Consider the following 25,992-nt stretch of genomic DNA (forward strand, 5'->3'; position numbering starts at 1 on the left):
ACAAAAAGGCTGACCATCTTGTTGGTAGTTTGTGTACTACAATTACCATCCCCCCTATTATATTTTAATCTACAGTTGGTTTGAATTTAACCCTGCCCTGGCCATGGGGTTCCCCACTACCCTACATTAACTTACCTGAGATTTTTCTAACTTCCAATATTTCTTTTAGCACCATATTTCAACCAGCTTCCTATTACTTCTACCTGAACCCTGTTTTGCATTTAAAAACAATGGCCCACACAGTGGTTCATGCTGGCATTTCTAATCAGCCTGTGCTGCTGCAGGTGTCTAAGGATGTGCTGGCAGTCTTGAACAAGAGCACAATTGCACTAATACAAGTGTGCACCCACACTTCGAGAGTGCAACTTATATTGGAAGCAGTTTAAGTTGAACTCCTGAAGCATCGGTATACAACTTTTAAGTATTTGTGCACTTGTGCAAAATCACCAGTGCTTAGATGGAAAAGGCTGGTGTAAGCCTGTGCAACATGTGGGCCAGTAAGTCACATCATTACTTTTTGTGAATCATGATTTTCAATGTTGCTGAGGAATATTGCCATTTTATTTTTATTTGGTCAGGAACCAAAGCACTAGTTACTAGTTCCATGGGTCCAAGAGTGTTTGGACTTGTTTCTCCTGCTAACAGAGCAAAGAGGCACTTTTTAAAAGTGGTGATTCTCTTTATTTAGCAGGGGGAGAGATCCCTCCAGTGGCTGTGCTGGTGTCTATCTTATATTTCTTTTTTAGATTGTGAGCCCTTTAGGAACATAGGAAGCTGCCATATACTGAGTCAGACCATAGGTCCATCTTGCTCAGTATTGTCTACACAGACTGGCAGCAGCTTCTCTAAGGTTGCAGGCAGGAATCTCTCTCAGCCCTATTTTGGAGATGCCAGGGAAGGAACTTGGAGCCTAGATGCTCTTCCCAGAGCGGCTCCATCCCCTAAGGGGAATATCTTACAGTGCTCACACATCTAGTCTTCTATTCATATGCAACCAGGGCAGACCCTGCTTAGCTAAGGGGACAAGTCATGCTTGCTACCAAGACCAGCAGGTACATCTAAGAGAAATATATATAAATATGATAATTTAAAAACAAGTGATAGTTTAGTGGCAATGGAACTACTGGTGTCCAACACCTTTAACTCAGCCTGTCCTATATGGACCCAACTAATACTCTGTGACTATAAAATAATATCTCTATTATTAATTAATAATAGATGAAATTTTGGTCATCTAAATCTACTCCGGGTTTCTGCAACTCCACCCAGTTTCTGCAGCTCCACCCTTCATCTTGGGACTTTGGGGAGTGAGCAACAAATTAAAAACAAACTAATAAAATTCTGTTGTGAAAGAGTTACTCCTTCCTTTCATATAGGTTGTCTTTTATTATTGTTTTCCATGAATACCACAATTATGCCAACAGACACCAAGTAATAAGACAATGGCTGGATTATATTGAAAATATGTTAAATATATGCAATTTAGAAAAGAATACATTTGGTATATTATTGCACTGAAAGGATACACATACAAATAAATCTCCTCAAATAGTGCCTCCTCTCTCTCTCCCCTCTCCCAGGAGAAATCTAGAATTTCCCACAATCATGAGGAATATTGTTACTAATCATATTATTGCTTTTGAAATAGATACCAATTCCTCTTTAAAAAACAATAAGAACAGTATTAAGAGAGGATGCTAAGCCAGCCCAAAGAGTGCATTTTTAATTCTGCATGCAAAGGATAGCAACTAGGCTATAATATTTCAGGTACCCTGCAGCAATAGAATGCAACTTTTAAGTTGTATAAAAGAGCTGTGAGAAGGTGCCATTTATTTCCCATGTATTTCTATTGCTTTTGCCCAAGAAAAAGAACCATGGAGGAGGAGTGGTAATGGATAGAATATGGGGGTATCCCTGTTCCTCCTGGTGCTCTGCAGGAGCATGGCCCCCCTTCAGCTGGGCAGCATAAATAGTGGTCTGTACCGCTTCAGCAGCTGTTCCACTGCAGCCAATTACTTCAAACCTTGCCAGCTCTCCCCACTACCAGGCAGATCCTAAACCTTAATACAAAGAATGCAGGCTAGTGTTCTTTGATCTAGTATCCTTTGCAATCCTTGATCCCATCCAACATCATTTACATTACATGGTAGGGGAGGAGCAGGGCAATTGCTAGCAGAGCAGCTGCCCTGCTGATGGTCGAGCAGACACCAAGGCAGCAAGTGTGTCCTCTCACTTCTCTGGCCAAGAATCTCAAGCCAAGGGCTATGCCCTGCAGTGTCAGTGCAACAGCTAAGAAGACTGGGCTTTAAGTTGTCCAAGAACTGTTTCTTTTCTTTCTTTTTACTTTGAACTGTGCAGAAGAAATAATTGTATGGTATAGATCCTCAACTATTTCTCTTGTAGTTGCAGTCCACCGAGTATAGTGCTATTAGTTTTCCTGGATATAACTATGGGCCAAAATATACAATGCATTAAGCAGGTCATTAGAGCTGACCTATAACTTTACTTTACCAAGCAGAAGCTGCAGGCTATCCAGTCTGGATCAGGACAGCATCGGGGAGAAGGCAGGCTTTAACTCTTTGTTCCACTTCCACCATGATCCCAATCCAGACTCTTCCCCCTCCACAGCTGCTATTTGCTTCACAAGCAGGGGCGTATCTAGGGTAGAGCAGGCAGGGCACGTGCCCCGGGCGCCACTTGAAGGGGGGCGCTATTCTTAAATATATATTTTTTTTAAATGGCCGCTGCAAACAAAATGACACCGCACATGCTCAAATGGCCTCTGTGAGGCCCTAGGCCATGCCAGGCCTCACAGAGTGAGCATGCGTGGTGGCCATTTTGTTTTCAGCAGCCATTTTTTTTTTAAAAAAAATATTTTTTAAAATGGCCACTGCACATTCTCAAGTGGTGCCTGTGAGGCCCTAGAGGCCAGAGGGGGGAGGAAAAACCTTTGCAGACCCCCCCCCACAGCCTTTAGGAAGGGGCTACAGTTAAAATATTTTTTTAATTTAATATGTCACTGTACACATATTCAGTTTGGCACTATGTACAGAGAATCAGCATTCCCTGTCCAGCATCTTTTGGTCTGGCTACGTCCACTGCTAAATAGTTTTTGAAATATTAAAAGATTAACGAGCTTGCCTTGTATTTTTTAAGCTGATATTATGGTAAAGTTATCTGAAAGATGGGTGTCAGATGTCTGGACAGGGGGCACAATTTCAGTGCTTGCCCTAGGCGCTATTTTCCCTAGATACGCCTCTGTTCACAAGATAAGTTCCCATTGGTACACTCATAATGTGTTTTATATAGTGTGTAGTTTGGCCCTATGACTCTGTAAATCTGACTGGGTTGGAGCGTGACCTTAAGAATTTTCAGGCACAATGGTTTGTAGATGAATAAGTTCCACCCTGAATTTATGGGACTTACAAAGCCATAGCAAATTGAAAGATTGCACCCAGAATGTGTAGCATTAGATGGTCACACTTCAAGTATACTTTTTCCTACCTTGAAACTGCTCTTAAAAATTACAGAGCAAAAAAATAAAAAAAGGAGCACCTCATGCAGGCACATATTGTGTAAGTCACTGGTATTGTGTAATACAAGATTTCTGCAAACTTTTTGTATGGAAGTTAATCTTTGCACCCACTTCCACAATTGTATTCTGTATCAAACTAAAACAAAACACACACAATGTGGCCATTTGCACCATGTGTAAATACACATTCTCACATTCAAATATAGACCTGGGCATACAAAATTTATTATGAGAAGCATCTATATACCGTATTTTATGGACTATAAGACGCATTTTTCCCCTCAAAAAATATCCACCAAAATTCAGGTGCGTCTTTTACTCGTAAGCCTGCCCAACAGGTTGAAGAGAAAACAAGGAGTGGAGTAGGAGCAATTGAAAGAGGACTTATCTGAGGCAAGAAGAAAGGAGAAGAAACTGAAGCAAGGCTGAGAGTCCTTTCCTGGAGCTAGCAGGACTTTTCGGTACAGTTTTGATAACAGTTTAATATGTTAAAACCCGGAAAACTGGATTAAAATTAAGATGCATCCTATAGTCTGTAGCGTCTTATAGTCCATAAAATACGGTATTCAATTCTCCTGGGTGCGCCTTGGAACTGGATTAAAACTGGATTAAAATTAAGATGCATCCTATAGTCTGTAGCGTCTTATAGTCCATAAAATACGGTATTCAATTCTCCTGGGTGCGCCTTGGAATGTGTGTCTCGGCGCCCAGCTGATTGGCTGGGTGGCAGAGGTGCCTGATTGGCTGAAACGCACCCAGGAGGATTGGTCGGCAGTGGGCCCGGCCGCAGAGGCCAGGTGCCTGTTGGAGGGAAATGGGCAGTGGTACTTCCCTGTTTGCTGCCCGGAAGGAGGAATGGCGGCGGCAGGGCCCTTTCTGGCCACCTGCTGCCTGGTAAGGAGGGCCTAGGGCAAGAGAGAGTGGGCCAAGAGGGAGGGGAAGGGGGGCCAGAGAGTGGGGCAGGAGGGAGGGGGGGACAGCTGGTCCCAAAGAGCATACAGATGCTCTGTGTGGGTCGACTGGTTTTCAAATATTTGTCTAAACCTAGGGCTGTTTGTAATCTTCAGTTAAATACCAGGTTAAAAACTATCTAGAAGATAAAAAAAGAAGAAAAGAAATGGGGGGGGACCCTACCACTTAATTAAAAAAATATGTATGTCTAATCTTGAAAAGTGCAAGCCACAAGGACTAGGACTGTTTTGCTAACCATTTTACATCTACTGAGAGAAATAGAAGCATTTTCAATATGGAATTCACCTTACAAAGAGAGACAAAAATATATACATATTAAAGTTCAAGTTTTTAACACCTTCAAATTCTGATTTTAGTCGGGCACTGAAAATATAAGAAGTATGAAAGGGTCACAGCATAAAGTCTCTGCCATTTAGCACTTCCTTAAACAGGAGCTACCATCAAATAGATGAGGCTTTTTCAGTTAAGAGCCAAACTAACAAAAAAACAGAAGCAAAAAGCCAGCTGTTATTATAGAGATGCTGAAACTGTCAGGCATTTAAACAATTTATACTATGATTACTGTGATAATAAATATTATTCTACTACAACTTCTAAAGAAAGAAGAAGCAAATTGCATTTTGCCCTTAAAACCCAGGTTTGTGGACACAAAAGTAAAAAAATGTCTGAAAGTCTAATACATTTTCAGATTGCCCTGATTATTTTCCACATATTTAATTACCACATACATCTCTATTGCTGCTATAAGGAAAAGTGTACTTGAAAACAGAACATTGGACTTACTGTGAGTATACCTTCTCTTTGGGGGTAAGGAGGGTATTCCCAAGAGGGAGATTCATCTCACTGGACTTTGGAGGCAAAGATAACATAGAAATTCCAGACTTTTCCTGTGGAAGAAATCCCCTCCCCATTCTACTTGCTGCAGCTGGAAAAATAATCTGACAAGGTGCTAGCAAGAAAAGAAATCAGGGTAGGCCAACTCAACAGCAGCTGGAGAGCCAAAGTTGCTTACTCCTGATAGAAATGATAAAAGTATTGCACCTTAAAATTAGAACTGTCTCAACAGAGAACAGAAAAAGGCAAAGGAAACATGAGGAGAGGAAGAAGCGCCTCCCCTGGACTCAGATATACTTTGCAGAAGCAGAAAGTGCTCCTTGCCTCTGCAAAGAAGAAACACTCATGGAAAGGCCCATATTTTCTTCTCCTTCAGAGGTAAAGGATCTATCTATCTATCTATCTATCTATCTGCCTGATATATATATATATATATATATATATATATATATATATATATATATAGCCTGATATATATCTCTCTCACACACACTCTCTCTCTAACACATTTGTATGTGTTAAAAAACACACATCTCAAAACGCAAGTCTCTGGGCAGTTTACACAAAACAATAAAAACAACAAATAAAAAGATTAAAATATTGCAACAATTTAAAATTTAAAATGTTAAAACAATTAAAACACAATTAAAACAGTATCTAATTAAAAGCCTGAGTGAACAAATGTGTCTTGACTGGATCACAAGACCTTTCAAATAACTGCCTGCCCAAAGGCCACGTCAGCTGAGGCAAACAAAGGTGTCCAGCTTAAGAGGAGAGATACATTCTGTTAGGATATCGCCTCTGGACCATATCTGCCTACAAAAAAGTCAGAATGTGGAGGATAGAATCCTGAAAAGCCACAAAGTTCTTCCACTTGCACTACTTAACAAAAGCTTTCCATGTAGCGTTGTATGAACATAGGTCATGTTAGACAAGTGTTGTGAGGCAAGCAGAGTTCTGACCACCTCTTCCAGGTATGCTTGGTCCAGCAACTGGCTCCATTCAATCTCTATGTAGTGAGAAGGCAAGTAGAATAATAGAATTATACAAGTTGGAAGGGACCTTGGAGGTCTTTTAGTCCAACTCCCTGCTCTGTACAAGAAACTGCTACATCATCCCTGAGAGATGCCTGTCCAGACTCTGTATGAAAACCTAGAGAAGGGGAGCCCAGCACTATGTGGGGCAGACTGTCCCACTATCAAACAGCTTTTACAGTTAGGAAATGCTTTCTAAATTAGCTTCCTTGCAATTTAAACCTATTGGTTAAAGGGTCCTGATCTCAGGAGCAATAGAGAACAAGTCCACTCCTCCAACTATGTGACAGCCTTTCCAATATTTGAAGAGTAGTCAAAAGTAAAAAGTACTAAAAAATATAGATTCTTGGGTACTACAGGAGAATCTGGGGAAGTTATAAAGTTATCTAGCAAATGCCACAATAAAATAACAGCAGAGACATGGAAGCACAATATCCATGTTGACTATACATCACAAGCAGAGTATAGGAAATAGATGAGATTGAACTCCTACCACATGACGGTAACTACGGCTGCATTCGCACATAACGTGAAACCAGAGGTTGCCAAACCCACAGTTAATTTTTCAAATCATAAATCGCATTGTAGAAGTTCATCCAACCGCAGCCCAGCAACCTCCATTTTCAGGGCAGGGGAGCCCCTCCCTCTTCCTGGGCTGCTGAGGCTGTATCCCAGCAAGCTGCTTAGCACTCGCATCACCAGACTGCGTGGTTCAGGTCAGAACATCTGCAAGGCGTCAGAACATCTCCAGGGCGGCTGCTGTTGGCCACAATCTTCAGGAGGTGTGCTGAGTGTGATCATGTCTTTTCGGAATGGTCCACCCGCTCTTGGCAGGGAAAGGACACTTAAATCTCTTTAAATGTCATGCAGTTGAAGCCCTTCTTCTGACAGTGATTGCACTGCCACCCTCATAAAAGCCCTGAAACAAAACTGTCTTGCACAAGCACAATTTCTGGTTGGTGTGTGTGTGTGTGTGTGTGTGTGTGTGTGTATGGGTGTGTGTGTCTCGGGGGCACTATTTTCCTGTTACTCAGGAAAGGGAAGGGATCATGACAACATCCTAGAAGGGGATATCTATATGAGGAAGGGTGACAGATCCTGGGGTCTGGCCCACTGTGACCAAGGATGCTCTTTTGATGGCTCAGCCTGGCAAAGCAGTCCATGGAGACCAAACCGCACTCCTGACTCAGCTTGCTGCCAGGAGACTAGCACTCTCATGAGAGGAGACTGCTCACTCATGAGTTGAACTAACCTAAAAAAGGGCCCCCCGCTTGTGTGGGTCCCCCGTTCTCTCTTGTTAATGACAGAACGTTTGCACAGCAACTCCCCCTCCCCCTCCAGGGTAGTCTTTCATGCACCCAAAGGAGGTTTTGACACTCCATGTGTCCAGGCATAGTTGGGTGGGCAGACTACTGGGGAAACACCGGAACTGGGGACAGATCTTTACTCTCATTCAAATTTCTCAGGTTCAGACCAGCATTGTGCCATATTCAGACATTCTGGCATTCTACCGCAATGGGAAATTGCAGGAGAGGGGGAGCCCCGATTTCCAGTGACCCCAGGAGACTGGGTTGCCATTTTGGCCAAAAATAAAGATGGACATGTTCAAATGAGTGGATGGGCTGGCAGAGAGCATGCTTTTACAGCTTCTTTGCCATCCCCACAGCTTGCTAGTATATAGCAACCAGGCCAGGCAGCATTTGCTGTCCGGCTCCCATGAATGTCTCCATGACACTCATGTGAGAGAGCGGTCCATGGGAGAAGGAATGTCGCCATGCATCATTAGTGATTCTGCCCGACACCCCTGCCCCCACAGATGGTTATTCTCATGAAGGGGTATCCCCATGGCCTTACACTTCCATGAGTGAGCAATCCGGTCAGGAACAGAATCCATCATAATCACATATGTTGAATTGTTCCTTTCACTGGGGCAATGTTGATCCTGCTGCCTGGCCCTTCTCATGAGTACATCTAGGGACTGTGAACATTCCCCCAAGGGGAAGGGGCTGGGGGCCCCCTTCCCCAAATTCATTGTACAAAAATTAGACATCAGCCATTCAAGAATTCTTGGTTGGGGCTGCCTTTCAAACCCCACACCAGGTAACACCCCCCTGCCATATGTTGTCATCCCAGCACTCTAATGGGGTTGCCTTGCTTATGTTGCCACCTCAAGTGCATGTGCTTGTGAACATACATCTTTATTGTTTCATTTTCAGAAACCAAAACATGTACTGCCTGTCTTGCCATCCCGTCCCCTTTCTCTCCCGATTGCCAGGAGGGGGGAGGAAGGGACAGAGTGGGAAGGAGGCATGCCCCTGTGTGGTTTTGCCATTTGACAGTCTAACAATCTTGGTATGGGACAAGGCAGCGTCCCTGATGCCAGGCAACTGCTTTGTTGGACAGGAGACAAGAGGCGGGACAAGGCAGCCAGCAAGAAGCATCGCGGGCATGGAGTGGGCGTGATCCTGGGTGGGTCTGCACTGCCATCTCTATTATTAGGGTTCCAGAAAATAAACAAGACCATGGTTATGGCACTGTCTGCATTCAGATGTAACGCTGCTGCTGAAAAACCTCAGGTTATGGCAGTGAAACTCACTACAAACCCAAGGTTCAAACTGGAGTTGGACGAGGCAAACCTCAGGTTCCTTTTGCCACGAAACCATGATTGCATGCATTCAGACATCGTGGAAGTCCAACCTCTGCCCCGTTTAATTGCAGTTTCTCATTACACGCAAATGCGGCCTATGGCTTAATAGGTATTAACTGAGAATTGGAGGGATAACTTCTGGGATTTAAAAAGTAGCAACTGAAGGATAACACATGTTCAAATAGAGTAGATGCAACAGCAAGGGAAGGGGATCAGCATTGTAAGTTAAAAAATGTGTACAATTGCACAGACACCCAAGAAAGTTAACATGATATCTCGAAAACATCTGAATAAAAATAGAGAAGGAAATAAAAACAGCTTTGTAACTGGAGTCTTGTAACTGGGGTGTCTTGGAAGTGGAGTAGCACTGTATGTTAAAGAAGGGATACAATCTAACAAGCTAGAAAACCTAGGTGGACTGGAGTCCTCCACAGAAACCCTGTGGGTGACAATACAAGGCCTGAAAGGGAATGTGCAACTGGGGACGTGCTATCGCCCTCTGGATCAAAACGCTGACAGTGACTGGGAGTTGCAGGAGGAAACCGGGGAGGCATCAAGCAGAGGCAGGGCTGTAACAATGGGTGATTTCAATTACCCACACATAGACTGGGTAAATTCACAGTCAGGTAATGACAAAGAGGTCAAATTTCTAGATACGCTAAATGACTGTGCCCTAGAACAGTTGGTCTTGGAACCAACCAGAGAGGAGGCGACCTTGGACTTAATCCTGAGTGGCACCCAGCACCTGGTGCATGATGTCAGTGTCATCGACCCTTTAGGGAACAGTGACCATAGTGTGATCAAATTCAGCATACATGCAGGGAGAGAATCACCAAGAAGTCTAACACAGACACTTTGAATTTCAGAAGAGGAAACTTCTCCAAAATGAGGAGTATGGTGAAAAGAAAACTGAAAGGGAAAATCAGGAGAGTCACTTCACTGCAGAATGCATGGAGTTTACTCAAATCCACAACACTAGAAGTCCAGTTAGATTGTATACCCCAAAGGAGGAAAGGTACCACTAAGTCCAGGAGGATGCCAGCATGGCTAACAGGTACCGCCAAGGAAGCCATAAAAGGGAAGATTTCCTTCCAAAATTGGAAGGCCTGACCAAATGAAGAGGACAGAAAGGAACACAAACTCTGCCAAAAGAAATGCAAGGTGACAATAAGGGAGGCAAAAAGAGAGTCTGAGGAACATTTAGCCAAAAGTATTAAGGGGAATAACAAAAACTTCTTTAAATACATCAGAAGCAGGAAACCTGCCAGGGAGGCGGTTGGGCCATTAGACAATGAGGGAGTGAAAGGGATTATTAAGGAGAATAAGGAGGTTTCAGAGAATCTAAATGAGTTATTTCCGTCCGTCTTCATGGCAGAGGATACTGAGCATATACCTAAAAAGTAAAAACCAGGCTTTTCAGGGATGGAGGCTAAAGAACTGAGTCAGATAGAAGTGACAAGAGATGATGTTCTAAACTGTCTTGAAAAACGGAAAACTAACAAATCACCAAGGCTGGATGGCATCCATCCAAGAGTCCTCAAAGAACTCAAATGTGAAATTGCCAACCTCCTTGTTATAATATATCACTTATCCCTGCAATTGGGCTCTGTACTAGTCATGTGCACGGACCGGTTCGGAGGCCATTCTAAAGGCCTCCAGACCGGTCCAGACACAGGGTGGTTTTGGTTCGGGTGGGGGGTTCCAAAAGAGTACGGGGGGGCTTTACTTACCCCCTCAAGAATGCCGCCGTATTTCATTGAGTAAGCGGGCGGCATACCTCCCTGCCGCCCGCTTCATTCCCCCTCCTCTCGGTGCGGCTGCTAATCCATTCCTCCTCCTTTTGAATGAATACTCAATCGGGCAGCAGGGTATCTCCCAATCCCTGCCGCCCGGCTCTTCAATGCCCCCGGCTCGGCTGGCGGCCGCCCCCCGCAGCCCCAGGACCCCTGCCGCCCCTTCCCTTCCCATACTCAAGGGGTCGGCAGGAGAACTCCCCTGCCGACCCCGTCCCCTTCCCTGGCTGGGCTGCAAATGGCTTCTAGGAAGCCTTTTGCGCGCCTGCGCAAAAGGCTTCCTAGAAGCCATTTGCAGCCCAGCCGAGGAAGCGGACGGCAGGGAGTTCTCCCGCTGCCCGCTCTCGAGCCCTGCTGAGAGTGAACCAGCATGGCTTCCAGAAAGCTAAATCTGGCCTCACAAACCTTTTGGAGTTCTTTGAGAGTGTCAAAAATGTGTGGATCAAGGTGATCCAGTTGACATTGTATACCTGGACTTCCAAAAAGCTTTTGACAAAGTTCCTTATCAAAGACTCCTGAGCAAACTTAGAGGTCATGGGATAAGGAGACAAGTACATGTGTGGATTGCTAACTGGTTGAAAGACAGGAAACAGAGGGCAGGGATAAATGGAGAGTTTTCACAATGGAGAGAAGTGGGGTCCCCCAGGGATTTGTACTAGGGCAGGTGATTTTTAATTTATTCATAAATGATCTAGAAGCAGGGATTAGCAACAAGGTGGCCACATTTGCAGATGATACCAAACTCTTTAGTGAAATCCAAAACTGATTGTGAGGTGCTCCAAAACTGGGTGAGTGGGTGACAAAGTGGCAAATGCGGTTCAGTGTTGGCAAGTGTAAGGTGATGCACACTGGGGCAAAAAACCCCAACTTCAAGTATACGCTGATGTGATCTGAGCTGTCGGTGACTGACCAGAAGAGGGATCTTGGGGTCATGGTGGACAGCTCGTTGAAAGTGTCGACTCAATATGCGGCAGCTGTAAAAAAGGTCAATTCCATGCTAGGGATCATTAGGAAGGGGACTGAAAATAAAACGGCTAATAATATAATGCCCTTATACAAAATTATGGTGTGACAACACTTGGAGTACTGCATACTAGGGGTGTGCATTTTGGAATTTTCTCATGTTGATTTGTATCTGAATCAAAACACCCGTTTTGTTTGGTACCTGAATTTTCTCAATCCGAATCACCCGTTTCATTTTGTAGGCAAATTTTCAGAATCCAAATCCGAATCGATTTGGATTTTTTAAAGAAGGGTCCCAGGGCAAAAAGAGTGGGTAGTAGTGTCCAATGGGTGGAAGCTACCACCCAAATTGCAGAGGAATTTGGCAAAGGGCTGATATTTTGTGAACTTTTAGTTTATGCGACTTTAAGAATTTTCCCATAGGGAATAATGGGGATTCCAGCAAATGTATCGCTTCACATTGAAGGGAAAGGGGTGGCCCAGAGTGGTGTGTGGTGGGTGGTAGTGCCCAATGGGGACAAGGAAGCTACCAGAATTATTTTAAAGGAATTGGGCAAAGGGCTGATTTTTTGTGATTTGTTGAAGTTTATGTGTCTTTAAGATTTCTCCCATAGGGAATAATGGAGGTTTCAGCAGCCCCATAATTCCACTTGGGGGGGGCACTGGGGTTGCCCAGAGTGAGTGGTTGTGTAGTGCACATAGGATGCCAACCACCCACATACCTACAAGCCCGTGGGGTACTCGGTTTTGTTGTTTCTGAGGTGTTCAGTGTAGATTCTCTGGTAGCATATGAGATTTTCAGTGAAAAACAAGAATCCACTCTCATATGCTACCAGAGAATCTACACTCAGAACACCACAGAAACAACAGAACCAAGCACCCCATGGGTTAGCACCCCATGGGGGTGGTTGGTACCCTATATGCACTACACCACCACTCACTCTGGGCCACCCTGGTGCCCCTCAAGTGGAGTTATGGGGCTGCTGAAACCTACATTATTCCCTATGAATAAGACGCATAAATCTTAACAAATCACAAATAATCAGCCTTTTGCCCAATTCCTTTGGAATCTAGGTGGTGGCAGACTGGCAGGCACCCATTGGGGCACTACCACCCAATCCACTCTTCTGCCCCTGAATCCATTCCCAGGCTGACATGCAGTAGCCATAGCAGGCTTGCAACAAGGCAGGCATAGGCAATGACATGGCATCATGGCAATTTGAGGAATGCAGTGCTGCCAACTAGTTTTCTCTCTCTCTTTCTCTCTTCAATGAGGCAGAAAGGCAGAATGGCGACTACTAACTTACTGAATGAATTGAAAACCCCTCCTTGAACTCCCCCCCACCCTTGCCCCTTCTTCAACCCTTACCCTGGCCAATGTGGGGCCAGTAAAGAGTGGCAAGAAGCAAAAGAGCCAATGGGGAACAAGGAGGGAATTGTCGGCAGGTCAGTCCATGCTTTAGGTCACCGATCGGAAGGCTGGAAGGGTGGGAAATTCAAAGATATGTCAAGCACAAAATGGAGACTGACTCAGAGATCACCACAAAATGGAGGTCCAAAACAACAAAACGTTTTTTAGCTGAAACAGATGTTTTGTTTTGTATACAAAACTTTTGGATCTGGAAAATGGGTGTTTTGTCTACAAAACACCCGAAACGGGCTGTTTTGGGTACAAAACGTTTTGTATCCGAAACGTTTTGCACATCCCTGCTGCGTACAATTCTGGTCACCACATCTAAAAAAGGACATTGTAGAACTGGAAAAGGTGCAGAAGGGGGCAACCAAGATGATCAGGGGCCTACAGCACCTTTCTTATGAGGCAAGGCTACAACACCTGGGGCTTTTTAGTTTAGAAAAAAGACGATGGCGGGGATAGAGGTCTATAAAATCATGCATGGAGTGGAGAAAGTGGATAGAGAGAAGTTCTTCTCTCTCACACATAACACTAGAACCAGGGGTCATCCCATGAAATTGATTGCCAGGAAATCTAGGACCAGCAAACGGAAGTACTTTTTCACACAATGCATAATTGACTTGTGGAATTCTCTGCCACAAGATGTGGTCACAGCCAACAACCTGGACGGCTTTAAGAGAGGTTTGAATAACTTCATGGAGGAGAGGTTTGTCAACGGCTACTAGTCGGAGGGCTATAGGCCACCTCCAGCCTCAAAGGCAGGATGCCTCTGAGTACCAGTTGCAGGGGAGTAACAGTAGGAGAGAGGGCATGCCTTCAACAACTGCCTGTGGCTTCTAGCGGGATCTGGTGGGCCACTTTGCGAAACAGGATGCTGGACTAGATGGGCCTTGGGCCTGATGCAGCAGGGCTGTTCTTATGAGTCTGTTAGAGGCTGTCATATCAAAGAGAAGTTGTGGATGATGCTTCTTGAAACCAACTGCAGACATCTTAAAGAATTAGTAGTAAACGGGACCTAAACTACTTGATATTTTTTGGGAGACAGACTCTTCTGAGTACTGAATCACCAACAGATTGACTCTTCTGAGTACTGAATCACCAACAGATTCCTGAAGTGCCTTGCTGACAACTTCCTTTTTTAGGAGATCTAGGAAGGAACAAGGAAAGCAGCTTTGATCTAAAGCAACAGGGAACTGTTGATCACTGAGGTGGTGGAGGAAACCTTTGGTAAGCATAGTCAAACATGTAGCTTGGTTTCGGGAAAGCTGAAGTTAATACACTCTGAGTTTAGTTAGTGCTAGCTAAACTGGCTAGATAAACAAACAGGAAAAGGAGCCCAGGATGGGTGGGAGTTACTCAAACCATAGTTTGAGTGGGAGTTACTAAAAAGCATGCAATGGATGACAGAGCAGGGAGGGGGTGTGTGTGTTAAAAAGTTATATCTCTCAAGCAATCTAACATGGACTCTTGGGTAAGGGAAACATTCAGCAACTAATACTTGAGCTCTCTTGCTCCCCCAACAAAGGAGGTTCCTTCCTTCTCGCAGGTTAAAGCCACCAGAAAAACATCTGTACATACTAGTTGCTATCTCATCTTATAGATATTGGAGTGCTATAACGTATAATTACAAGAGAGGTTCTTGGGGATTTTACTCCATATTTTTCATGATGCAGAAAAATAAAAATGGAAACAGAGTAATCCTGGATTTCAAATTGCTGAACAAACCATTCAGGTGCAGCGGCTTCTGGGTGGAAATTCTGAGGCCTAGAACAGACACACTTAAACTACATTCTTCCTGGTCTCAGTAAGCTACATCCGTGTGCCCATTAACAAAGCACACTGCAAGTTCCTAAGATTTCCACAGCCAGCACAACAGAAATTTTCAAGTCAAAGCACACCCCTTCAGCTTTGCCTTGCCTATGATCAAGGATGTTCTTCAAGATCAGTGTCCATTGTTGCCAGCCTCAGACTTCAGGGAGTACACATACTGTACACTCCCTAACTAGACAATCTCATCAATCAAAACTGTGGACCACAATATGACTATTAGACCACTGTAATGTCTCCAAATCATCAGTTTCCTCATAAATAGGATGAAGTTCTGAATTTAGCCAGTGCAGTGCTTACAGCACATGAGGATTAAGACCATTCAGGGAAAGATTGTCTCTGCTTCAAAAACAATGGAAGACGCTGAGGAAGCACAGAGTGCTTGGGTGGTGAATTCAAGCAAGGCAGACTTGCTATTCCTGACTCATCATGATTGCCTGTGCAGAAGTTGAATCCCGAATGAACTTTCATTCCAGGCCTCTCTAACAGTTCCTTCTACCCCACTAGGATAACATCACCTCTAGATTACATCTCTGCTTCTTAATCTCCACAGTGATGTGATAGAATCTGCATTGGTGCCTATTAGATTACCATTTTGACAAAGCAGTACTTTTTCAGATCCAAAAACTATTACAAATTGCCACAGTTGCAAGTTTCAGCTCTGCATGCTGAAAGTACCAGGATCAGTCCCTGGAATCTCCAGTTAGGGCTGGGAAAGATCCCTTTTGAAAACCCTGGAGAGTTGCTGCAAGGTAGACAAAATTGAGCTGGATGAATCAATGTTCTGATTCAATAGAAGGTAAGCTTCATGTGGACCCATTGTATCTACCGGTCCTTGCTACATATCATTCAGGGATATTGAGCTGGTGAGAATTGATAAGATGATGTTAACAGGGCTGATGTCAATCAACAGGGTAGCAAATGCTTTGGAGCAACACACTAGGCCAGGGACAGGAAACCTTGGGTCTCCAGCTGAACTACATCTCCCATCATCCCCAGCTACAACTGCAGCTGATTTGAACTGAACTGAGCTCCACCACCTTTCTGTATTGGTGGAGAACATCAGGGAAGTTTTTAACATGTAGCTAGACTGACTCAGCCAATATCAGTCAGATTAGGGGGAACTGTGCTTTGAGGCGTGTGTGTGTGTGTGGTGTTGTTTTGACAAATTGCAGGCAGATTTAGAGTCCCACTAGTTAAACTATTCACCTCCCGTCTCAATCACAGATGGCCCAAGGATCTATGCCATTCACATGACTAATTCCCACAGTGCCAGAAGATATTTTGGGACAGAGTTTATTATTTACCAGCTCAAACAACTCTGTTTCCTAAATCTAGTGGACTCTTCAGACAAATGGCTGTCCAGTGGGTGGGGCGGGGGCAGTAATTCTCCCCTTCCTCAGGTAACTAGTTCCTATTGCTAAGAGGTTTCTTCTAATGTTCAGGTATTTGTCCTCTGCTACCTGACCGTCCTTCAGCTATTTGAAGAGTTGTCTTCTCTTCTCCAGGCTAAAACATACTCATTTTCTTCAATTTTCCTCATAGGGCTTGTTTTTCATTGCCTTTCTCTGAACCCATTCCAGTTTTTCTACATCCTTCTTAAAGTGCAGCCCTCGACACAGTATTCCAGATGAAGTCTGATTACTATAGAATAATGGAACTGCCATTTGGAATTGCCAAGATAAAATGGAGAGCCAGCGTGGTGTAGTGGTTAGAGTGCTGGACTAGGACCACGGAGACCCGAGTTCAAATCCCCATTCAGCCATGAAACTAGCTGGGTGACTCTGGGCCAGTCACTTTTCTCTCAGCCTAACCTACTTCACAGGGTTGTTGTGAAAGAGAAACTCAAGTATGTAGTATACCGCTCTGGGCTCCTTGGAGGAAGAGCGGGATATAAGTGTAATAATAATAACAACAGCAACAACATTGACAATAAAATTCTGGCATCACAGGTCCTTGGAAAGGACTCGATGTCTGGATAAAACAAACCAGTCAATAACACCTGTCTGACTGTGTAAACAAGAAATAATAAATAATAACTATTACTTCTCATGACTTGAAAATTAATTGCATTACCTTTGTTCGCATTTGCATTATGCTACTGTGGTGATTGGCTAGTAAACACTGTCAATTGAGAGGAATTTTAACTTAGGAACCTCCTCTGAGAGAATCCCTAAGGGAGAGGTTTTGGAATGGAGTGAACAGAGGTGTCTATAAAATTCAGTTGGAGTTAACTGACAGTTCAGATAGGGAAGGTTAGGGCTAGAGATAGGATCTCTGGCTAGGGTCTCTAGGAAAGGACTGAGGGTGGAATTGGGAAGTTGGTGGGTGGGTTTTACACAACAGGCAAGACCTCTGTAGAGCAAGTTTGACTATCAAATGTAAATGCTGGCTGGGTGTATATGGTTGATCATACAGAATATATAGCCAGGAGGGTTGCATCCTAGTAAAGGTGTTGAAAGCCTAAAGAAGCTTGTTATTTCTAAATAGTCAGATGAACTTGAAAGCAAAGCCTTTGTTGATGTACTGACACAATCTTGTATAAGTACCTGAGTCTGAATACAAGTTTGAAATATAAGAAGTGGTGTACAGTCTTACTAGTTCTAAGGTAGTTTCTGAGTACTTTGTCTCAGAAATCATAATGCGTTTGACCCTACATTGTAGTGAATAGGAAACCACTGAAGCTATCCATACAAGAATAAAGTTATTTTCTTTGGTTTAGAATTTTAAAACTGTTTCAACTGTGCCTACTTACTTCTCCCCCCTCGGGTACAATACCAAAGTTAGTGTTAGAAACCCAAATTAGGATTTAATTTTGTGGTGGCAGCGTAATAAAGGAAGGGTTTAAAATAAATAAAAGGGTCACAAACATATTGTTTATTTTAACTGTTATACATTTTAAACACTACTCTCCCAGTCCCAACTGTGGGTCCTGACAAGTGGTGGTCCATCACAGTGGGATAAGATCAGTTAATCTGAAGTGACAATTAACAGGAGAATGATAACAGTTGAAAGATCTAAACCAGTACAATAAATTTCTGAGGTAAAAGTTGTTAGGAAAGGGATCCTAAACAAGTGAAAAGTAACAATTAATTATATATATATATATATATATATATATATATATATATATATATATATATATAGGCAGAAAAGGGTGGGGGGGAGATCAGAAATGGTTTCTTGATTTTGATCTATAAATAAGACTGCCTTGATTAAGGAGTGTGAGGAACACAGCTTGGAATGTGAGAGAGCTAGTGTAGAAGAAATGAGAGTACTAATCACAAAACAAGCTATGCCTCAAGAAAAGGTTTTGAGTAAACCCGAGACTGAAAAACAAAGTCTTGGTGGGTGGGGCGGGGGGGGGAAGAATGGGCTTTGGAAGAGAGAGAGAGAGAGCTGATGTTGAAGGAAGAGGGGATTAGGGGAAAAGAAAATCTGAGGGCTACGTTGATAGAGAAGAACAACGGAGAGATCAGGAAGAACATGAGAAAAAAATTGTTACAGTTTAAATTAGCAAAAAAGGAAAAAATAACTCCTAAAGATTTTCCTTCATACACCCAGGGTAAAGATCCCATATTCATTCCTTAACACATCTGAGAGGGCTGCCAAAAGGTGGAAAGTCCTTGAGGAAGAGTTCATGAGATACATACCCAGCCTAGTAAAGGGAGACTTGGCTGAAATATGTAATGAGATCCCAGAAGATCAAGCAGACTCATATGATGTTTTTAAACAGGCAGTTTATAAACGATTTAAAATGGGGCCTGATTTTTTCAGGAAGAAATTTAATTTCTTCAACCTTTACAGGTGGGAAAATCTTACACTGAGTTTTGCTCACAACTCTGTCAGTTGTTGAGAAAATGAATTGAGGGGGCAAGGTATTCACTGGATAAGGCGACTGAATTGGTGGGGTTGGACCAATTCTATATGCAGTTACCTCATTAATTGAGAGCAAAGGTTAAAGACCAGAAACTGTTTTTCAAGCGGCTGAGACTTAGGGGTATGCATGAACCACAGTTTGAGCACTGTTTGGGAGCGGGGACTGGGAGCTTTAAGAAAGAGGAGAGCAGGTTCTTACCTGCTCTCTGCCGCCCCATGCAGCTTCATGCTGGGGTGGCACACATCCCAAGTACTGCACATCCCACATGCGGTTCCAGCACTCACATAGCATCTGTGCATGTGCAGGCACCATTTGTGTGGTCAGCATGGTGTTTCTGACCACGCAAATGGCACCCGCACACGTTCTGCGCAGAGGTACTTGGGTCACAGGCAGCTGCATGGGGTGGCAGAGAGCAGGTAAGGACTCGCTCTCCTTTTTCTTAAAGCTCCCAGACCCCACTCCCAAACAGTGCTCAAACTGCAGTTTGTGCACCTCCCTATTGAAATTGTAGACCAACTAGTATTAAACAAGGAGGAATCCCCATAAAGAATTAAAAGAACTGAGGTCAATAAATCAGGAAACCACATAAGTTATTTAAAGAAACCATTTTAACAAGGATAAAGAGGTTCAGGGAAGGGGGAAAAGCTATGTGCCCAAGACCCCTTTCAAAAAACCCGAGGGAGAATTGCTTTCTGTGTGGGAAAAAGGACATGTGAAGTCAGAATGTACATTCAGAAAGTGTGGTGCTGACAAGAAAGGAGAATTAGCAGTAGAGAGATTTTTCCATATAAAAACTGAACGTGAAACACATACATGTGGTTTTCTAATAACAAATTGTGAGGAAATGAATAATTTCATCACAGAACCTGTGATGGTGGGACAAAATTTAATGACAAGTATGATCAATACAAGGGCAGCAATTTCCTTGATCAGATCAGATCTTGTGGAAGAAAAAGATTTCATTCCTGACAGAACCATCTATGTCAAGGTGTTAGGAAGTAAAAGACCTTTCACAATTCCTGTGGCCAGGTTATCTGTGAAATGGCAAGGAGAAAGAAGATTGTATGAAATAGGTGCAATGGAGGATCTACTTTCATTGTGGGCAGGGACATAATGGGTCGTGAGGTCTGATTATGTTCCCTGATCAGAGCAAAAAGGTATCAGTCACAGAACAAAGATGAGAGACAATGAGAAACTCCTTGCCACTTCACCGCAAAGTGAAATGAAGCTGTCTTTGCAGTAGATACAACTGAGGGGGAAAGGACTGAAACAGAAACCTCTTCCAGTTGCTATGACAACCCTGCCACTGAGCCATGTCCTGATACAGAGCAGTGTGCTATTACAGTAACATTTCCAGCAGTTGATTCACATTCAGTTTGTGAATGAGTGCAATTCAGAGATCATTTTCACACATATTACTGCCAAGCCAGGTATCACCCATCCTATTCCTGTGCATTTGATGATGATTATTTTGCCTAAGAGCTGAACTTTGCATTTGCATCTATTGAACTTCATTTTGTTTGTTTCAGCTTAGTTTTTCATTCCTGTCTTCTGAGGTGCTGGTTATCACTCCCAGTATTGTGTCATTTGCAAATTTCCCTCCTTCTTATTGCTAAAAATGCTAAAAAGTACTGAGTCCAGGAAAATACCCCTTGGCACTCCACCCAAACTCCCTTGAGTCTGATGCAGAGCTCTGTCATATGCTTTGCTAAAATTAAGTTAAATTACTTCCGCAGCACTTCCACAATCCACTGAACTGGTAACTCAGTCCAAAAGAAGAAAGAAGATTAGTCTGGCAAGATTTAATCCTGACAAATCCATGCTGGCTTCTACTACTCACTGCATTGTTAATCAAGATGTGTACAGACTGACTGCTTTATAATCGATGTCAAAACTGACTAGCCCAGACCTCCTAGATCCCCCCCCCCAAAAAAACGGGGATGTTAGCCAGTCTCCATTCTTGTGGCACCTCACCCATTCTCCAGGATTTCTCCAAGATGATTCTGAGAGTATATCAGCAAATTATTTTAGTAGCCCAGGATTCAATTCATCTAGCCCCAAATATCTGAACTTATTCAAGGTAGATGAGTGTTTCTGGCCACAACTTATCTGTCTTCAGCTGCAATTCTGCAAACCTTCACACTGCTTTTGTGAGGTTGCACATAGTTCCTCATTTGAGAGAAGAATTAAAACTGGAGTTGAACAATTCCACCATCTCTTCGTTGCCCGCTTAATATTTCACCATATTTACTGAGATACGGGCTTACTATTTCCTTCCCCCTCTTTTGAACATACCTGGGAAAAGGCATTGGGCTGATGTGGACGATCATCTGTCAGCCCCCATGAGCAGGACAGGGATGTTTAAACAGGGTTTGATGAACCCCACTCTCAGTCTCATGCAATTAAGATAAATGTACCCCAACAGTGCAACAGAACATCCTGCGGTGATGTCAGGATTGGCACACCCTTGGCACATCTCCATCCTGCTCATGTGAACAACTATGCTGGTGTTCATCTGAGCTGGCCCTTTTTTGTTGCTCTTAACATCCCTTGCCATCCTCAACTCATTCTGAGCTATAGCTTTCCTGACAGTCTCACTATAAGTCTGGGCTATTTGTCTGTATTGGTGATCTGCTCTTCCTTCTGTTTCTTTTTCTCGTTTTTCTTTCTCATTGGGATTGTTGTTAAAGGTGCCAATTTGGAACCCCATCTTTGCACTTGACCTGCTGTGCTCCTCTGGGATTCTTGCATAGCTTCTGAGAATTCTGCAACATGGAGCACTTTGATCAGCAGAATTTGGAAATCCTGGGGGTGGTGGACAAAAGGCAGGCATAGGTTTGAAGCTTGTGATCTCAACTTCTTTACCTAAGATAGGATCTGACACCACAGATTCCGCAAGGGGAGGGCTTCCTCATCTTCTGACCATGGAAGAGCAGCAGATGGGACAAATGAACCCTTTCTTGATTAGGAGTGTGTACCTGGTGCCCTGATGATGCTTTAGCTGGGCCATTTGAGGAACCTGCAGCTTTAATGAGGTAATCTCAACCTGGTGCCAGAGACGAGGAAAAAAATAATGAAGCAATGGCATTCTTTCTCTCCATCTGCATTTTTGTAGTGCTTAGCACATCCTGCTTGGCCTTGTAGGCATGGATGCTAATGCCCCTTGCCTCTGTCCATTTGACCCCGTGTGGTTGTGGGAGGATATTAAGTCTGACCTCCTTCACTATGGACTTTCTGACCCGTGCAGAAAACTCTACATGCTGAGAATCCTTACTGGGGTAAAAGTGTCTAGTGAGGAGGATCAGTGTGGGTCATTGGTGCTCCTGACCAGGATCGTTGCTTACTCCTGACCAGGAAAAGTCACTGAACCACCATCTTGTGATCAGCTGGGTCACCTTGCTGGCAACAGCATTTAAGATTCCTGCTCTATTAGCCTAGAATGGTACCAAAGTATTAAATGATCTCTCTCTCCAGGCTAGAGGAGCACTCAAGCTTCTCACAGAGCATGTTCTCTGCTCAGGATTCAGTTTCATTGCCTTCCCCTGTCTTCGCAGGGAGGAACCCCACTTCAGGTAAATCCAAGGAAGAGCAGAAAGTTGTTGGACCAATCAGCAGACTCCTCAGTTCACAAGTGCAGCAGCTGGTGCAGGCCCAATCCTCATGGGGCAATTCCTCTATTGGCTAGGATAGCCAACTCAAATACCTCTTCTTGTGGTTTAACCTTTTCTTTCCCATAACTCTCTCTCCATGACTCCTGCTGCACCAGTTAGTCTCGGGGACAGGGATGAAACATTCCTATTTCATGAAAATAAGTTATGGTCAATAGGCTTGGAACTCTGCAGCAGGTACAGAGCCCTTAAACACGTCACTTTCTTGCCAAAGGCAGGATAAGAACTAGAGTTCTCCAACTAAAAGGGAAAGGAAATTGCACATTAGCCCCGTCTCCAAAGTCTGATAAGATGAATTATCCTCTCCAGGATGTCCTCCTCTTCTGAAGGACGATACAAAATGTATACACAGTATATCACAACTATGTAAAGATTAATATTGAGGAGCTTACTTATGTTCAGCAACTAGTTGAAGAACGATACGATACACCTTATTGTACAATCCAATTTAGGCATCCTGAAAGATAGATAAGACCTCTGCTGAAGTTAAATCTTCCTACATCTGAGAACACATATACATATTTAACAGCATCAGTTACAGTTATTGCTCGAAATTATTTATAAGGTAACACAAGGTTTAGTTAGCTGAAACATGTATTATCATACAAAGGCATGTTATGAATATATTCAAGAAGAACTGCAAGATTGTTTTGTATTACTTTTGAAAAGAAGAGCTTTAAGTCTGAGCAGCACACATGACAACCAGCAAGCAATGACCAACATGCAACAGTCTTACTGGACTCTGCTAAAAATAAAAGTTTGAACACTAAACAGATGCTCCAAAATCAAGAGCAAACTCTTCTTCTTGCTCACAGAGCAATTAATTCTCCAGATTACTTAAAAGAATGCCTTATTCTGCTGTAGCCATATTCTTGGACTGCACTTTATCCATTTCTTGACCAATACTTCCTTCCACTGTATCACACTGTGCAAGGAAAGCCTGAAAATAAAATTAGAGAATTAACAATGAAAAACTTTTATTATTGCATTATCTTTTTAAAAAACAAACAAAAAACAGTGGTACTTTATGGGAAAACCATAAGAACAGGAGAACAGCCCTTCACCAGATGCCTCTTGAGAAGCCCACAGACAAGAGGTGAGGGCATGTCTGAAAACAAAATTAGAGAATTAACAATGAAAAACTTTTATTATAGCATTATCTTAAAACAAAACACAATCATCTATTTTTATTGGAACTTACATCTAAGGTCTGATACAGCAAGAACCATGATTTGCAAACTGAGAGCCAACCATGAGAATGGGTTCCTTCTTTATTGTGAATTGCTTCTTTTCTTCCCAGTGACTTTAACCATGATTTTGCATTGCAACTACATCAACACTAACCAGGACTGATGTTAATTAAGCATGATGTCCATTTTAACCAAGTGTTCAGCATAAGGATGGGCTTCCAAAAGGTATACACATGGTGAGCACCATCATCATCAATCTTTATTACGGTCACAGACCAGCATAAAGTACATTTTAAAACCTAAGTAGCAATAGATTTTACACTCTAAGACACACTACTATCATAAGATGATTTAAAATATACAATAAGACATATAAAAGACACTAACATGCATTACTAGCATAAAATGTATCAGGTGCAGATACATTGCTAACTCATAGTTAAGGCCAGCAAGGAAAAAAAGGGGAGAATTCACACTTGATGTGCATATTCCTATAGCTTACTCCTAGTTTGAAAACAATAGTTTTACAGAGCCTGCATTACAACTGTACAGGACCTAAGAAATTTTTTTTCTTAAGTTCAATATCTATTATAAACAGCAGTGAAACCACTAGAGATCTATCAAATCAACTACTCCATTCAACCACTCCAATACAAAATACTGAAGATTTGACTAGTGAGATCAGGTGTTTTGACTATGGACTTCCTCTCTTTGATATGCTCTGAGCTACAGCCCCATTCCCATGCTCACATGATGCAGCCTCCACACATGCGATTATGAAGGTGATGTACAAAGTTTGAATAAGTACTGGAAGCGCATGTTTAGGGACTATATGGATGAACAACTCCCCACATGATAAAGGGATCCACTGGGATTGTGTTGGTACTTCTGGGGAGGACATCCTGATGGGTGCTCTCTCAGTGTATTCCCTTCTTAATATGTGCCAAGCACTGTATCATGCACACTGGCCCACTGCTTTTCAACAAAAAAAGTTCACAAAGCAGTTTATAAGAAAAAAAGGAAAAAGAAAAATGATGAAAAGATGATTCCTTGTCCCAAAGGAGCTCACAATCTAAAAAGAAATCCCAAGGAACCACCCTTTGCTTGCCCCAGACAAAAGATCTCAAATGTTTCTCTGGCTCCAACAAACAACTACACAGCATGAAAATAAAATAAAAAATGACACACAAGATTCCAGTCCCGGTGTTCAAAAACACTATGTGAAGAGGGAATTACTACTGAGTCCTATTGTATAGGCCCCCTCTCTAGCAACTAGTACTTTATCTGCTCATGTTTTATAAAAGTATAGAATCTTCAAGTTAGAAGGCACCTTAGGGACCATCTAGTCCAACCCCCTTGCTCAGAGCAGGAAACTGATGCAGCATCCCAGCCAGATGGCCATCTAGCCTGTTTAAAAACCTTTACTGAAGGCAGATAGTTACACTGTCAAAAAACTCTTACAGTTAGGAAATTCCTCCTAATACATAAACTGGATCTGCTTCCTTTTAATTTTAAATCAAAGGTCCCAGTCCTGTCCTCAGGAACATAAAAGAATAAACCCACTTCGTCTTCTATGCAACAATCCTTCCGATATTTGAAGACTGCTATCACATCTCAATTTTCTCTTCTCCAGACCGAACATACTCAGCTGATGTTGCTGCTGCTCTAGTCAAATGAGCAGTAATGTTACAAGGAAGTTGCCGATGTTGAGATTAGTAAGCCAAAGATATACAAGCCTTGATTCACCAGGCTCTAGTGGAAATGGACACTTTTTGGTCCATGGAAGTGGATAGGTATGAAATGAACAAGGAATCAGATGTTCTGAAGGAGTCAGTATGTAGGCCTTAAGGCATCTGCATATGTCTAACTTGTGCCAAGCTCATTCTGCTGGATGAATGGATTTTTGATAGAAAGACGGTAATATTAAGTCCTGAGAACACTGAAAAATAGGGGACAAAGGGACAACTTAGGAACAAAGGACAGGTCTGGGATAAGGCGAACAGAGACCAGAGGGGGGGAAATGAAGAGATGTCTATTGATTGACAGGGACTGCAGCTCAGACACTTGTCTGGCTGAGCTGATGGCCACCAAAAATGCAAACATGAATGATAGCAACTGCAGAGGAATAGGTTCAAATGGAGCTGCTTGGTGAGCTCGTAGCACCTTGTGTTCCCAGTTGGGGAAACAATGTGCTGTTGGAGGGGACAAGAGGGTGGGTCCCCTAAGAAAACATGA

General features: G+C 43.0%; 1 protein-coding gene across 2 annotated transcripts in view; it reads right to left on the reverse strand.

Annotated features, from left to right (window-relative positions):
• Positions 1 to 1,366: 1,366 nt before the first annotated feature.
• BAG1 (BAG cochaperone 1) overlaps positions 1,367 to 25,992 on the reverse strand; it is a 46,849-nt gene continuing 22,223 nt past the window's right edge. The window contains exons 7-8 of one of the 2 annotated variants that reach the window (XM_053261706.1): positions 22,960 to 23,507; positions 1,367 to 2,447 (exon numbers count right to left, since the gene is read on the reverse strand). In XM_053261706.1, coding sequence (XP_053117681.1) covers positions 23,418 to 23,507 — 90 coding nt within the window. In that variant the 3' untranslated portion in view covers positions 1,367 to 2,447; positions 22,960 to 23,417. Of the gene's footprint in view, positions 4,983 to 22,959; positions 23,508 to 25,992 lie in introns of both variants that reach the window. The other variant, XM_053261705.1, reaches the window with a different exon arrangement.

Source organism: Hemicordylus capensis, chromosome 6 (assembly GCF_027244095.1).
Source record: "Hemicordylus capensis ecotype Gifberg chromosome 6, rHemCap1.1.pri, whole genome shotgun sequence".
Classification (NCBI taxonomy): domain Eukaryota; kingdom Metazoa; phylum Chordata; class Lepidosauria; order Squamata; family Cordylidae; genus Hemicordylus; species Hemicordylus capensis.